Source organism: Oryza brachyantha, chromosome 2 (assembly GCF_000231095.2).
Source record: "Oryza brachyantha chromosome 2, ObraRS2, whole genome shotgun sequence".
Taxonomy (NCBI): Eukaryota; Viridiplantae; Streptophyta; class Magnoliopsida; order Poales; family Poaceae; genus Oryza; species Oryza brachyantha.
Genome location: NC_023164.2, coordinates 25,741,904 through 25,753,669, shown reverse-complemented (window position 1 = coordinate 25,753,669; position 11,766 = coordinate 25,741,904). Strand labels below are relative to the sequence as shown.

At 38.8% G+C, this 11,766-nt stretch overlaps 3 protein-coding genes across 3 annotated transcripts; 1 reads left to right on the top strand and 2 right to left on the bottom strand.

The window, feature by feature from the left end:
- Positions 1 to 38: 38 nt before the first annotated feature.
- On the top strand, positions 39 to 3,217 carry LOC102721427 (protein HEADING DATE REPRESSOR 1). Its single transcript, XM_006647978.3, has 4 exons — positions 39 to 189; positions 329 to 424; positions 2,172 to 2,515; positions 2,759 to 3,217. Exons 2-4 carry the CDS (start codon positions 358 to 360, stop codon positions 2,972 to 2,974), a joined length of 627 nt encoding a protein of 208 aa, XP_006648041.1. The 5' UTR covers positions 39 to 189; positions 329 to 357; the 3' UTR covers positions 2,975 to 3,217.
- Positions 3,218 to 3,543: 326 nt separating this feature from the next.
- LOC102706173 lies at positions 3,544 to 7,847 on the bottom strand. The gene is made up of 7 exons (XM_006649063.3): positions 7,737 to 7,847; positions 7,450 to 7,643; positions 6,014 to 6,211; positions 5,496 to 5,669; positions 5,300 to 5,406; positions 4,709 to 5,043; positions 3,544 to 4,610 (listed from the first exon to the last, which is right to left on the bottom strand). The coding sequence occupies exons 2-7, from the start codon at positions 7,612 to 7,614 to the stop codon at positions 4,102 to 4,104; spliced, it is 1,488 nt and encodes a 495-aa protein (XP_006649126.1). The 5' UTR covers positions 7,615 to 7,643; positions 7,737 to 7,847; the 3' UTR covers positions 3,544 to 4,101.
- A 2,356-nt stretch (positions 7,848 to 10,203) lies between these two features.
- Positions 10,204 to 10,845, bottom strand: LOC121053651 (probable steroid-binding protein 3). Its single transcript, XM_040521402.1, has one exon. The coding sequence runs from the start codon at positions 10,728 to 10,730 to the stop codon at positions 10,416 to 10,418; it is 315 nt and encodes a 104-aa protein (XP_040377336.1). The 5' UTR covers positions 10,731 to 10,845; the 3' UTR covers positions 10,204 to 10,415.
- Between the last annotated feature and the right edge of the window lie 921 nt (positions 10,846 to 11,766).

Here is an 11,766-nt window from a genome sequence, read left to right as displayed (position 1 = left end):
AAAAAAAAAACAAGAAAGGCAAAGGCGCTCAGAGAGACGCGAGACGGCCAAGAAACCGGAGTTGCTTCCAAGGCGACCTTGCTACTTGCTAGCAACCCTCCGCCAAGAACCCACCACAAGATAACGCAGCTCACAAGCCACCCCACGAGAACGAGAGAGACAGAGAGAGAGAGGGGCAGCGAAGCAGAGGTGAGATTCTGATTGTTTTCTCCCTGTCCTTGTTGCTGTCGTCGTGATGAAGAGAGAGAGGGGGAGAGATTGAGGCCATGGGGCTGGGAGTGAGAGATTTCATCTGTTTTGGTGCGATTGATTCTCCTCCCTGTTGCAGGGGAAGGGAAGGGGAGCTAGGAGCCAGCCATGGAGGAGCCGGCCTCGGCTGATCCCCCGCGGATTTTCTGGAAGTCGAGGAGGAGACCAGCATCAGGTGACTTGTTAATCACTTGCTCGACTGCTTCAAATGCAAAATCATACTGGTTTTTCAACTTGTTTTTCGTTTTTTGTTCTTCCCAGAAATCCATCCTTCTCTGATAATCTCTTGCTGGTTGTTGCTATTAACTAGCTTCGATTTCAGTCCCAAGCTCTTCTCTGCAGTTTCTGGGCAGTGAAAAAGCTACCAACCATGCCAACCATGGAACAGTTGTTTAGTTTACGGTTTTACACCTAACTACTGGTAATCTTGGCTACCAAAAATCCTAGAAATTTCCTGCTACTAAACGTACTGTAGCTGGTAGCGTGGAATAATTTCTGAGTGAGATGTTTCGTGGGGGATTAAATTATTGCCAGCTCACTGAAACGATATAATTATTCCGGACACGTTAATCACGCACCGGTTTGGCTGGTCCATTTGGTGCAACCTCATGTGGATTAGACACCTTGGTAACTAAGTGGATGTCAGGATGTGGCCTGCTTAATTTGCTTGTCTTTACCGCCAAGATTCTGAAACTGCACCTGTCGGTGCTGTGGCTACCGGTCCTAGTGCGGAATATGCGTGCAGAAATAAATCATATTCCTTTCAGTGGCTTAGTACTGAACTTGCTGCTATCTGGAATGTGATCTTACCAACTTATTTTTGTTGCTTATGTACTTGCACTGTAAAATTCTCGCTGTTCTTTTGGTCAACTCCGAATGAAGTTGTAACTGTAGCTAGACTGTTTTAGTATTGATGAAGACATAGACAAACTTGCTTGGTCGAATAGAGTAATTATGCGCTCACATGCAGTATTTTTCTTGTGGGGGTCTGAATGTAAGACTAATTAGCAAGTTGTCGATCTTAGCAGAGTGTTAAATAAGGTTAGTGTGTCACTGCATCTGGCAGTATTTTCTAATTTAGTTTTTCTAACATGTGTGGTTGACCAATTAGTTTAGGCCTTAAGCCAAAGTAAATCAATCGGCTTGTTCTTGAAAATGGAAGGTTTGTTAATGCATAAGACTTCGTGCTGCTCACTTCTGTACTGATGCATTGGAAACTGAGATTAGGGCTTGTCAAGCATGGCTTGCAGTCGCCAGGTGCTGCTCCTTTTCTCCAATTGTAGTTGAAAAGATAGCATTCAGATATCCAGATGCTGCTGTCTTTGGGTGATGAGAGATCACGCTTGATATATCTGGGTAGGGAAATAAAATATTTAATGGCTGGAGATAGACCTGTTAGAGTGCAGAAAATTCATTGGGACCAAACTTTAGTCAGCCATACTCTAGTTGAGTGCTGGTCGTTTGGGTACAGCATTATGAATGGAGCATGGTCTTAAAACTTTGTTGTAGCAAAGTTGTTTTAGTCTGAATGTACTCGTTCTGATATCAATTCATAAAATTTCCCTTTTCCTGCAAAAAAATTAAAAAAATATGACTTGCAAAGGATAGTTTGTGTATGTTCCAGTTAGTTGCTAGTTCTGCACCTTGATACTTTGCTTCATCATCAAGGAAGGTCTATACATTTCAGTATGTTACGATACATTGAAAGACACTAGGTCTCCTTTTCTTGAGCTGATGTACGCTAACAAGTTATCATGTTGTAACCCATGATGGCAGAACTTCTTGCTGACTTGTTCATAATCAGTCTGAAATTAAATAACTTCCATATAATCATGTAGTTATAATGTTCACTCATATGCATTAGATTTTAGCTGGAGAAGTGCACTGACTCTTGAATCTGACTAACAATATGTATGTTCCAGCCAATGGCCGGAGCTTGCAACAAGAACTTAACAAAGAGGATGCTGATGATCAAGCGAACAATCAGGCCCAAGAAGAGGCCATGAAAATAGATGATACAGATGCAGTAAGTACTGATGTTCATCAAGAACCAAAAGCTAACTTATCTGAGAAGCGGAAGGCATTGTTTGAGCCTTTGGAGCCAATCAACGGCAAGCGCAGTTCTTCTGAAATGTTGCTCCCACCACCAGACTTTGAGCCTGCATCATATCCCAAGGGATGGCTGGTTGGCAAGAAACGCAAGCTTGTGAATGTTGATGTGGTGGAAAGCATGAGGAGGATAGCAATCCAAGAAATGAACAGAAAGGTTCATGACATTTCTAATAGTTTGCTGCCGCACCGCAGTACCACATACTAGCATTATCGTGATGCATGCAGTATATTTTTCTAGTAGTTGCATCGATAATTAAGGCTTGAAAACTAACTTTATCCTCAATTTATGACATGTGTATTGGTCTAGTTAAATCCAAAGCTAAAATTGCATGCAATTTTAGTTGTTGCTCCATGAGAAGGATACATTGATACATATATACATCGAATGCTTTGGCAGGACCGTGAGATCACTGGCCTGAATGAACAGCTGGAAGAAGACTCCCGAGTGCTTGAGCTTCTGCAGAAGCAGCTCGCAGATGAGCGCAAGAAGCGAGCAGAGATAGAGAAGGAGAATTCCATGCTTCATGAGCAGGTATCCATGCTAATGAATATAATTGATGAAAATGAAGCCTTCGACGAGGAAGGAGAAGTGCCACCACCTGATTCTTTATAGGCTTTTAGAGTATTTTACAAGTTCTATACATCTTTGGATACCGGTTTCAAAGTATCCCAGATGTTTTATCTTGGGCAGAATTTCATTTATCTTATTTTCTTTATGGCTTTTGTAGATGAATGGGTTATGTTTGTTGTACCCCTGTACCTATTTGTTTCTAGACTGCAAATGTATTGAGATACTTGTAAAATATTTTATTTGAATACAAGTGTGTGTACATTTTATAAGACTTTTTTCAATGGCAAAATATTCATAGATTGTTTGTAGATGAAGCGGGTCATGTTTGTTGTACGCATGATGTATTGAAATACTATTTTATATTCCAGATGTCATATCTTAGGCAGAATTTCATTTTATGAATACAATTTATGGTTACCACCTCTGAAATTCATGCCTTAAGAACACTTCTGAAATTTACGCTTTCAAAATTCAGAAGAGAAGTACGGGGGTTGCAATAAATAATCCTAACTACAGGTATTGATGCTCAAATTTTAGAAGTAACAAAGATGTCAAAGTTGTTCAATGGTTGCATCACATCATACTGCAAAGAATCAGCATAATTTCTCTTGGTACCAGATTCATTTAAGATAAATGGTATAGAATTCAGTTCATGAAGGCTTAATCCTAGATTTATCAACAAATGAACTAATGAATACACAACGCAATCTAACGAGTCATTTACAAAGGGTTGCTAAAAGTATATTTCTTTTTGCCGGGATGGCCAAGTGGACCATCCAAATTTCATTAAGATCAGAATACACAGAGTACAGGGGTGTTCCTGCGGACAGAATAAAAGAAAAAGCCGTTTAGGAACAGCTAGATTGGCCCTCTCTAGGGGCAGTACAGCAAACAGAACGCAACAATTATCAGCCTATCCCTTCTGGCACTCTGAAGAAATCCGCCGCCTTCCAGATCGCTACCTCCTCTTTGATGTCAGTGAACAACTGCAAAAACACTCTGCTACCTTGATTGAAGACACGGGCATTTCGTTCCTTCCACACCATCCAACAGACAAGGAGAACCATTGTATCAAAATTTTTCCTGTAGCATTTCCGAAAAACCGGTCTTGTCATCAGCCACCATTATATAATTGTAGGAATGAGAACTGGAAGTCCATCCATTCCATTTCAACCATCAAAATCCTCTGGTACGTTGAATAAGAACCGTGGCAACTCCCCATAAGAATCATAATCATTTCTTGAGATGGTAGGAGCGTTTGTGCCATATGCAGTTTCAATGTCAAGTGCTGAGCTGAGTTCATCATCAAAGCCATCAGAGTCCACAAAAATATTGCCGCTGTCATTGGGCTCAAACTTGGGTAAAGTGGTTGGCACCACATCTGGAGAGCAAAAAGAGTTCACCCTTGCCATCAGGCATTCCTCATCTGAGGCTAGAGGACCCTGAGAGTCACTCAAAAGATACTGGCTAATCTTCTCCAATAATTCACTGGATGATGAATCACTAATGGGCAATGAAAGATTATTCCCTACTACAGGTTTATGCTCCATTATGCAATCACCTATATTGCTCAATAAATCATCTATAGATATGGATGATTCCAACTGGCTAAACGAGTTGGAATGGGGGCTCTTAAGTTCTTGAGATACATCAGCTTGGAAACCTATATCGCTGGCTCCTGAAAAACATCCAACAGTTAGATCCAACAACTAGAAAGATACAGTAGACTGTAGATAAGCATTCAATGCAAGCCTCGTAGGCAAAGATTAGTTTTACCCCAATTAATTGGTTGAGAAAAGGACTGTTGTTGGTTCATAGTAACATCTATCATTCCATCCTTTTTGTACATCAAAGAAAGATCATATGGCGATACATGGTCAATACACTTGGATAAATGGGCTTCATGTTCACCATCCAAGTGACTAAAACCATCGCGACCCTTCGATTTATTTGGACTTTCTAGTATAGAGCTTTCCATTTTAGATCCAAAAACAGACGAGTCCAGAGTCACATATGGTTGACGGCTCAAATAATTCAGTCGTTGATCACACTGAATAAGCTTTTCAAAATTCTTACTTAATAAATTTGATGGGCACTGTAGAATATGTCTCCTGTATTTCAATCATTTTAATAGTTAGTTCATTAGATAGCCATCCAAAATCAAAATAAAGAGGTAAATAGATAATGACATAGTGAAACCTCGAGAAAAAAGTAATACTAAATAAAAATCACAAGAACATTTCATTCATGCAAACTAAAACGTCACCAATACAGGTTCATAGACCATATGTTTTATGCTCAATGAACAATTTTTATGTATGAAAAATCTCGTTATGATGGACTTAGATTTTACGACTAATATGTTACCTATTCAAACACGCTTGCCCACCAGTGAAATCTGATGCAGCCTGCCACATTGTATGCTTTCTTGGTTGAGGAACAGTCTCCATGAAGAAAATTGGTGGTCGAGCCAACTTTAAAAATGAACGGAAACTTGTCTAAGAAACTATGTTAATGTATTAAAGCACTAATACAAAAATAACCTATATTATCGGGACCTTACCCCAAGATCCAAGATTCCAATTCCATTCTCATGGAAAGTTGCCTTCAAAGCAGTAATATCTGACCACTGGATTTCTATCTTTCTCTTGAGACCAGCATCAAGAATTTCCCAAACAAGCTTATGCTTAGCAAAGTAGCATTTTGCCACTAAATCACCTTCATACTGTGATTTGTACTGCAAATGTGAAAACTTCTAAGTACTTCCTCTGTCCCAAAATACAAACATCTATAGGTTGTTGGCCAGGATGAGATCTCGGCCAGGATTAAGTTTGCGATAAAAAGATTATGGTGTCCTTTAATAAATGAGAAATGGATAATGATGAGAGGATAAGTGGAGATAAAATAAAAATAATTTTGAATTTGAAGTGATTTATGGGACAAATAGTACTGTAAATAGTGCTAAGAATACTTATATTTTAGTACAATATTTAAATCCTAAAAATACTTATATTTTGAAACGGAGAGAGTAGTACTTACCATGTAATAGAATATAACACAATTAACATGATTTTTTCTTACCTCCCAAGTACCAATTTTCAGAAAATTCGCCACAAAGCTTGAGGCTTTCATTCGTTCACTAGTAGCAAGAGACTTTGGTTTAATATCTCTCTTATTTGAATTTTCCATTGCTAGCCTCATTTGAATCAGCTCTAAAAGAGATGGACTTTTCCTTAATTTTAAACCCAATGGGCTACTTTCATGGAGCATGTGCATGTCCTGCAAAACATTGTCTTGGTACTTAGAGAATAAACTAAAGGGTTAATTAATCACATATTATATGATTATTATGTTAGCACAAAAGGATGTTTATACAAATTTACATAAGTGCATCATCGTATTTTTAAGTTTCCATTGCACAACTAATCAAATTTATGATTTTGAGTTTTGAAAAGCCCCTAATCCACTGCACAACTTTTCAGACAAGTTTTAAGTTTCCATTGCAAAGTATTTTTTTTTAACTATGGTACATATTTACTTTGCCGCATTTACTCATTCAGAATAACAAAAAGAAAAAAAGAACACACATATATAACGAATGAACAAAACAATTACGATTGTAACTTCAAAAACAACTGCAACCTTATTAAAAAAAACTGCAACTATCATCACTCACCAAACTAATTAAAGACTTGCAAAACACCTACAACTAGGTGTGGTAAGGGGTCTAATTTTTTGTCCTACAAAATTTAAAGGTTCGGTTCCAAAAATAGATGAGTTGAAGTTTAATTGTATATTTTTGAGTTAAAAATATATAAGAGCTAAGTGTATTATGAAATAATCTATGGGTCTTGGCCCTTTACCACCCCAACCTACAACTATCATTTTTATTTGAACTCACCTACGACTATCATCACTCACCAAACTAATTAAAAAAAGGAAGTAATGCAGTATTTTTCCAATTTCCATCCAGAGCAAAATACACGTGATAATTGATTATTAGAAGTCAAAGTTCCCATCGTTTCATAATTGTAACTGCTTATCATCATTTCACAATTGAATTTTAGAACTTAATTTTAGATTTGTTTTTTAGCTTTTGCTTTTGAGTCGCAATGGACATATATATATATATATATATATATATATATATAAAATTTTTACTTGTAATTTTTTTGTTGTTTTTAAAGACGTGGTTTCTAAAAAGAGAAACGATGGTAACCATAAACAGAGAGAGAAGAGAGCCAGTTACAGGTCATAAAAATATCATCAAACTGAGCAAATTAAGGACTCGGCCGGGCATTTGCATTTCCAGATTAATTGTTTCCGTCTCTCGACGGCTGTCTGTCGATCACTGATCCCCTCGGTCAGTTTGTATTTCCTTTACCCCTGACTCCCTTAATATAAATTTGGCCGCCCGGTTGGGTCGGTCCGACCAAAAAAAAAAAAAAAAACCAAATCCCACACCACAGTATCTCGCCGTGTCAGAGGAAAAGAAATGATCTAATCTATTAGAGTACCTGTGATGGCGGCGACGGCTGCACCTGCATCTCCTTGACGCGCTTGTGCAAAAGGACATTGCCGCCGTGGACTCCTTCCGCCTCCACGCTGAAGATCGCCGGCGAATGCAGCGGCGCGGTCGGCTGGGCGCGCCGCTTGCCCAGGACCTCTTGGAGCTGCACCATCGGTGATCCCCGAACACTCCTCCTCCTCCCTGCGAGAACCCCGAATCACATCATCAAACCCAACCAAAAAAAAAGGAGGGGCTATACACGAGAACCAGGGGAGCGCGCGACGACGTGCTCACAGCCTCGCTTCACGGCTGGGGGCGCGCCGGTGATCGCAACGCGCCGCGACGGCTGGCGGAGGCGGAGGCGGAGGCGGTGGAGATGGGGGTTTAGCGGGGTGTTCGGGGGGACGCGGGCATTCCGTTCTCTCAATGGGATTACGGATTCGGTATTAAAAAACAAACCGAACAGAATATTCTGGTATCTATATGGTAAAAACGGACGGAACTAGCAGGTAGTTATACAACTTTTCACCTAAAATTCCTTCATTTTTTAAATGAAATTACACTATAATATAATTACGTTGTAATTTAAATGTAAGCGCAACATGACTTATATGGAAGATATATGTAACACATGTAGTTTCCTTAAAAAAAAATTGTAACACATGTACTACCTCCGTCCTATAATAAGTTTATTTTTCAGTTTTTTAAATACAATGTTTTAACTCTTCGTCTTGTTTGAATTTTTTTGCTATTAATATTTTTATTGTTACTAGACGATAAACATAAATAGTACTTCGTACGTGGCTATTTTTTAAATTTTTTTAAAATAAAACGAATGGTCAAAACATTAAACACAGAAATCAAAAAATAAAGTTATTATGAGATGAATGTAGTACTGAAGATGTGGTTTTTAGTACTTTTAGTGGATGTAGTTCCTCTGACTTAAAATCAGAGAGAATGTGCGTGGCTGACATGTAGGCCCCACCATCCATATGCCAACATGCCAGCCCCGTGTGACTTAATGTGACTTTAAGTTAGAGGATCTCGTTCCCTTTTAGTATTAGTAACCAGTACTGCCTTCGTCCCTAAATGTTTGACGCCGTTGACTTTTTAATTTATATTTGACCATTCGTCTTATTTAAATTTTTTTTTGTAAAATATGTAAAGTTATATATATATATATATATATGCATAAAAGTATACTTAACAATAAATAAAATGATATAAAAATAATTAGTAATTATGTAAATTTTTTAAATAAGATGAATGGTCAAACATGTATTAAAATATCAATGGCGTCAAATATTTAGGGACGGAGATAGTACTAAAGATACATCTAAGGTTAGCTTAAAAGGAAATCATTTTTATCTATGTTAAATGTGTGGAGTAGATGAGACGGTAACAAGCCTAAGGGCTAAGGAGGTTTTGGGTTTGAATCCATAACCTTGCATATTTTTCTGATTTATATGCACCTTTAGTAATGATACTAAAGATCATTTCTCTAGTGGTGAGAATGACACGGTGCATCGTGTACTGATTCTTACGATTGTAATCAATTAAATTATTTAGAGCCAATCAAATGCTTTGAGAGAATATAATCACTTCAAAAATCAAAACTGGCCGTTAAAATGACCAAAAGTGAATCTTTTGATCTCTCCTTAATCGTAGCAAAACAAACTAAAAACTCTTATATTTTGAAACATGGACAATACTATCTACTAAGATGCTTCAGTCAAATATATGTGGTGTACTACAAACTTTATGCTAAACTTTGTCTGTAATTTTTAATGATCATCCCAGCAGACATGTCGCAACTCTTGATGGGCACATCGTAGCAACCCAGGTTAGCAAACACCATTTTTCTTTCCATTAGAATGAACATTTGAAGTGCTTGATCCGACAACACAAGAAATAAAATTAACACTACAAATAGTTTCACTCTGAAGTTGCCTTGACACCCTCTTTTACAATCCAAAATTCATATCAATGTCTTTCATACATATAATATTCATGGAGGCATAGTTCTTTTTTTTAAAAGATAATGATGGTGGCATAGCTCTTGCAGACAAATGGTGGATGAAGAAAACTGCTGGGGTTATCTCTTATCAGCACTTCAGCAGTATACAACCGAAAACCACAGTAACACAAGAACATTCAGGATTTAGCAGCTAACCTCATCTCTTTGATTTTTGTCTTTCTCCATGTACAACACAGTCAAATGTTTTTTTAAAATGGTAAAACAGTCAAATATTAAAAAAAAGCCGAGATACAAAAAAACCCCAAGCATTTTGATTGATGAAGACTTACAGGAAGTAATCATAGAGCATATCAAGTATCAAACAACATTTTCAGTGGTCGAAATTGCTACCTATGTCCCAAGAATCTACATGATCTAGATAACTTCAGAAATGTGATATCATGTAACAGCTGAATTGAGATCCCTGTGCATTTGCCTCAACCAGAAAAGTAAGAAACCAAAAAAAAATCTACCACCATCCATCTACTGACCACCACAGAAAATCTTGTGGAGAACCTGCTTTGATTCCCTCAAATCACCAGGCTGAAAACTGCTTGGATGAGTGTACCTATCTGAGTATGAAAGTGCCAGGACGAACGCAAACAGATGGAGCAGTATGACACCATACCATCCACCAAATTTCCATGGTCGTTAGCCATTTAGCATCGCTTCAATACAGGAACACCTGATCGAAACTGCAGAACAACCTATGGCACAACAAATCAAGTGAAAATCACACAAAGATCATCAGACAGCTCGATTACTTTAAATCACACCCAGATCTCTTATTCAGATTATTGGGTAGCTAATCAAGCAAGACCCTGACACCAGTGTATGCAGGGGAGGAGTAATAGGGTACAGATGGAATTACGGGTGGAATTACGCAGTAGAGCACAAAGAGGATACAATAATCTAAGGCGGCGGCGGGGGCGGCGAGGGGTTGATTTGAGGGGGTTTCAGGCGGCGTCGGTGAGGCGGGCGACGACGGGGTACTTGGCCTGGAACTTGGTCTCCCAGTCGGCGAGGACGCCGAGCTCCTTGTCGGTGAGGCCGGAGAGGTCGCCGGAGACGTCGGCCTCGTCCTTGGACATCTTACCGAGCGCGCGGCTGGCCTCGCGGCCGGCGAAGACGGCGTAGGAGCCGCCGGGCCCGTAGAAGCTGCGGCCGGAGGTGACGTCGTAGATCTTCCCCCGGATGGAGACGTAGATCGGCTTGGACGGGTCGCTCCCGTCGTACGCCCGCAGCTGCGACGCCGTCAGCTCCGTCGCCATCTCTCTCCCCTCTCCACTGGTGAGTCGCGTAGAGCAGTGGAAGCTACAAATCTTGAAGCCTCGGTGCGTTCTCTCGCAAATCGCAATGGGGGAGGGGAGCAAGTGGTTTTGCAGACTGTCACGTGACACGTAACAACGTCCACTAAATATATATTTACAACAAAAAATAATTTATAAATAAAATTTCAGTGATTTAAAAGATATGAAAAAAAACTTTTATAAAAAACATTTTAACTCTAAACTTAAAATTAAAAATTTAAATTTTGACTATAAAAGTAAAAAAGATGGATTATAGAGGCCCTGGCAAATGTTACACGAGGACCTACAGTCATTTGACTTAGATTTATAATCCTGTTAGTGTAATTTTTTGAATCAAAATATAGTTTTGTCAATTTTTAATAAAAATATATAAATAAAAAAAATTCTCTCGCCGACGTTACGGCGATATGGAAGTATGCCAGTACGAAATGTATGCTGTCACCATTAAGCTGAACATTTGTGATATGGTTCAAAGTTCAAATGATGTAGGGCTTATTTTGTATATATCGATCATTACTGATTGATTTGATTCCGTAGTTTTAGCTTTGTTGGTTAACACTTTCCCTTGATTGTGTAACTACGATCATGGTGCACGGTGGCAGCTTGGACGTTGGAACCAGGGTTTTATTTACCGTGCGAGCCGTCAAAACCGCGGTGCCGCGCAGTCGAGGATCTCACACGGTAACTGCGGAAACCGTAAAAACCACAACGAATTTGAAAAAAAAATGAATTCAAAACCACGCAGTAAATGCGGTTACCGCGTGGTTTCACATGGATACCTACCGCGAGGAGACCGCGGGTGTGATGTTAAAAGAAAAAAAACTTTAAAAAATCTAAAAAAATACATAAAAAATAGAAAAATATTTTGTGACTATATTTGTGACATAGGAAAATAGGACATGTTATAGGGAAAACACCTTTTCTAAATTTTTGATATTGCAACATACAAATATATACCGCATATCACTCTTCACCAAATAATTCACACCAATAACAT